At 33.7% G+C, this 3,696-nt stretch overlaps 1 protein-coding gene and 1 long non-coding RNA gene across 4 annotated transcripts in view; one reads left to right on the top strand and one right to left on the bottom strand.

Moving 5' to 3' along the window:
• Window positions 1-3,125, bottom strand: part of LOC111085716 — a 5,810-nt gene extending 2,685 nt beyond the window's left edge. Inside the window, exons 1-2 of one of the 2 annotated variants that reach the window (XR_002610526.1) lie at window positions 3,040-3,125; window positions 1,542-1,663 (exon numbers count right to left, since the gene is read on the bottom strand). This is a non-coding gene — a long non-coding RNA (uncharacterized LOC111085716). Of the gene's footprint in view, window positions 1-1,541; window positions 1,664-2,811; window positions 2,897-3,039 lie in introns of those variants that run through there. The other variant, XR_002610525.1, reaches the window with a different exon arrangement.
• LOC106459186 (diphosphoinositol polyphosphate phosphohydrolase 1-like) overlaps window positions 3,123-3,696 on the top strand; it is a 54,170-nt gene continuing 53,596 nt past the window's right edge. Inside the window, exon 1 of one of the 2 annotated variants that reach the window (XM_013918788.2) lies at window positions 3,123-3,323. In XM_013918788.2, the coding sequence (XP_013774242.1) occupies window positions 3,225-3,323 (99 nt within the window). In that variant the 5' untranslated portion in view covers window positions 3,123-3,224. The remainder of the gene's footprint in view (window positions 3,324-3,696) is intronic. The other variant, XM_022385614.1, reaches the window with a different exon arrangement.

Genomic DNA, 3,696 nt, shown 5'->3' with positions numbered 1-3,696 from the left:
TGTGTTTGTTCAACCTGCACAGGTCTGATGGAAAGCACTTTATATGACATCGATGTGGAGAAGAGTTTCATCCTGTGTTTGTTCAACCTGCACAGGTCTGATGGAAAGCACTTTATATGACATCGATGTGGAGAAGAGTTTCATCCTGTGTTTGTTCAACCTGCACAGGTCTGATGGAAAGCACTTTATATGACATTGATGTGGAGAAGAGTTTCATCCTGTGTTTGTTCAACCTGCACAGGTCTGATGGGAAGCACTTTATATGAGATCAATGTGGAGAAGAGTTTCATGCAGTGTTTTTTCAACATGCACAGGTCTGATGGGAAGCACTTTATATGACATCAATGTGGAGAATAGTTTCAACCAGTGTTTGTTCAACCTGCACAGGTCTGATGGGAAGCACTTTATATGACACTGATGTGGAGAAGAGTTTCATCCAGTGTTTTTTCAACCTGCACAGGTCTGATGGGAAGCACTTTATATGACATCAATGTGGAGAATAGTTTAACCAGTGTTTGTTCAACCTGCACAGGTCTGATGGAAAGCACTTTATATGACATTGATGTGGAGAAGAGTTTCATCCAGAGTGTTTGAAATGCAACTGTGAAGCTTCTGCAGGGTCAAAAAATATGGGGATGCATCTCCTGCCAGAGTGTGGGAAGCATGCATTTTGTCAAAGACACTGTCAACATCGACCAATACATTGGGATCCTCAAGTCCTAGTTAAAGCCAACACTTCAGTATCACTTTGGTGAAGTAGTCCAGTGCACATTTCAGGATGACTTTGCTTTATGCCAAAGGGCTATAAAGGTTGGTAATATTTATACAATCTATGCAGTAGATGTGAAATAAAGAAGAAATTTCACTCTACATGTATTGAAACCACATCTTAGATTTTATTTCATTGCTTCAGGTGAAGGACTATCTTTGAAAGGAGAGAACCAAGACACTACATTGGCCAGGAAACAGCCCAGATCTCAACCCTAATGAAAAACTGCTGGAAGGTAATAGGTTTACAAAGTGCAGGAGAAGAAACTAAGAAGCACCTTGGAACTGTAGGAAGCCCCATTCTGCATGTAGCATCATGAACTCATCCCTGTCTACATTCAGTCCCTCATACACTTTATGCTACAGCAATGTTAAGCAGTTATCAAGACCAGAGGAGGCACACTCAAATATTTAAACAAGATGTAGACTCTGTGACCACAATTTGTCAATTACATTAGTGGTGTTATCTTTAAATATAGGTTTTCTTACTTAGAGAATATGTTCGTATTTGTAGTAATGCATTAGTCATGGTTGGTATGTTAATAAAGATGCAAATATGAGTAAACTTACACCACACAATGTCCATAACCATTTTACATTAGTTCTGACACTTCCACAATGCACAATCTTGTAAAAAAATTGTAGAAAAAGTGTGAAAAAATTGAGTGATGCAATATTGTTTTACACCTCTGTAATATATTACAGATACAAGTTTAGCTAATCAAAAATTTAAGAAATGTTTTAATAGTCAAATCTCTTGCATCTCAGTTTACCTGAATGATGTTCAGTAACCCCAAAGTTGCATGTGTAACCATAAACTTGATGTGAAACCATAAGGGAATATCTGAATGTTTTCTCACAGTACCTCTGTTGAGCAGCATATTAGGTCCTAAACCTTAAATAGAACAATAAAATGAAATATAACGGCAAACATTTCAATACTAATAAAAAAATAATTAATTTAATACTAACAAAAACAGGTAAGTTTTTTTGAAAACTACAACCAATTATCATATTTAAACTAGAGCATACTTATTACCAGTGAACACATACTGCAATGCCAGCATGCCATACTTTGTTTACAGCTGTCTTTTCAATCAACACTGCAATTAAAAATTAAACTCAAATTGGATATCATAATAAAAAATGTGACTTCAATACTTTAGTATCCTTTCAGTCATTTTCAGTCTAAATGTATAACAAAAATAAATACTAAAATAATAATAATAATATATATATATATATTTGTATTTCAAGATTTGAATATGAAAATACTATAGCCAAGAAGTATAGGAATTTTCATTCTTTGATATATTTTTGCTGTCACTATGATAAATTGACTGGAGACTGCAACATAATAAGAAAAAAATAATAGCACAAGTTTGACAAACTGAACCTTGTTTATCTACCAGTAACTTATGGATACGTTTACTTAAAAAAAAGAGAGTACATTTAACACTATATAGCTGTACAGCACAATTATTTTTTATTAATCATCAAGCTACTGACTTGTTTTTATACTGTATACTAGTAACTGCCAGATGGGATTGACATATGGCATTATATTGAATAATTCTATGTTTTTTATCCGTCACAGCAATCAGAACAGACTAACTAAATTGGGCGAAAATGAAACCAGTTGTTTTCTATATAAAATACACAGTAATCCCAGGAGGAATGTATTAGTAAGATTAATTACAATATTGTTTGATGTGGAACGTCGGTGTTTTTGTTTAAAATTTGTATAGCTCATGTAATTATGGATCCTCCAACCAACAAAGTCACAGACGCACAAACGATTTGATGCATAAATATATAGTTTATAAAAAATGTGTTTCAACTTAAAGTCATTAAAAAGCCGGTGTGGACCCCACCAACAATACTTTCTAATTCTAGGGTTAAAAACTTAAACACGTCAAAATAGTTAAAATCACTGATAACTTATTACTTAAAACTATCTAGGTGGAGATAATATGCGGTTAATATATAAGTCTTCAAGTAAATTTAACCTTGCAAAACATCAAAATTATAAACAATTGTTACCTTGAACTTGTGGTAAGCCTTATCTCCCTAGTACGTCTCAAATGATACTTGAAAAACAGCTGATTTCATACACATATGATAAAATCCAGACATACTCTCGTTCTGAGGGCCATCCAAGCATTCACAGAACGAATATATTGCAAATAGAACATATATAAAAATTAATGTTTAATAAAAGTTATTATTTTGAAATGTACATTTCTGGTTTTTCAAAACTTTTAAGCTTACCTTTTATTTTTGTCACATGTAGGAGAAAAAAAGAAGCAGAAAAATGCTCCAGGACTTGTAAGGTCGAGATTACGTTGGCTGCCACAAAATGGATGCAGCGTTCTAGTGCTTTTGTCACAGTATATATGGTAGGGCATTAGAAGTACGAGTAACAAGCAGCGTTAAGCAGACTTGTTTGATCATTCATGGAAAAAGAGAAACCAAATTCAATACGGACATATGATGAGGACGGGTTTATTAGGCGAGCGGCTTGTCTCTGCGTGAAAAATGAAGACGAAAAGGAGGTAAGTGTGCATATAGTATATACCTCATAAGTATACTTCAGATTGGTATGTTAGATACCTAGTTGCGTACGTTGAAGGGTATTGTAGAACTGCTCCGTTCGTGTTTGGGCTAGAAAGAACCAACTAAGTCTGTCTGCATTATCACTTCAGCGTTATATTCAAATAAAGTGTTCTTGTGGAAACACAGAAAATAATACAAATATGAACAATTCTTATCCAACAGATAATATCCACTCATTTATTTATTATATAGTGAAGAGAAAAGACGTTTAAATGAAATAAATAGTTTCTATAATATTACTTCTTGTTCTTACGGTCTTGGATTTTATCGAAGATAGAATATTATTTATATCTTTATTTTAGGTTGTTTTTT

This window comes from Limulus polyphemus, unplaced genomic scaffold (assembly GCF_000517525.1).
Source record: "Limulus polyphemus unplaced genomic scaffold, Limulus_polyphemus-2.1.2 Scaffold572, whole genome shotgun sequence".
Lineage (NCBI taxonomy): Eukaryota > Metazoa > Arthropoda > Merostomata > Xiphosura > Limulidae > Limulus > Limulus polyphemus.
The sequence above is the reverse complement of the archived record's forward strand: the minus strand, read 5'-3'. Positions and strand labels throughout refer to the sequence as shown.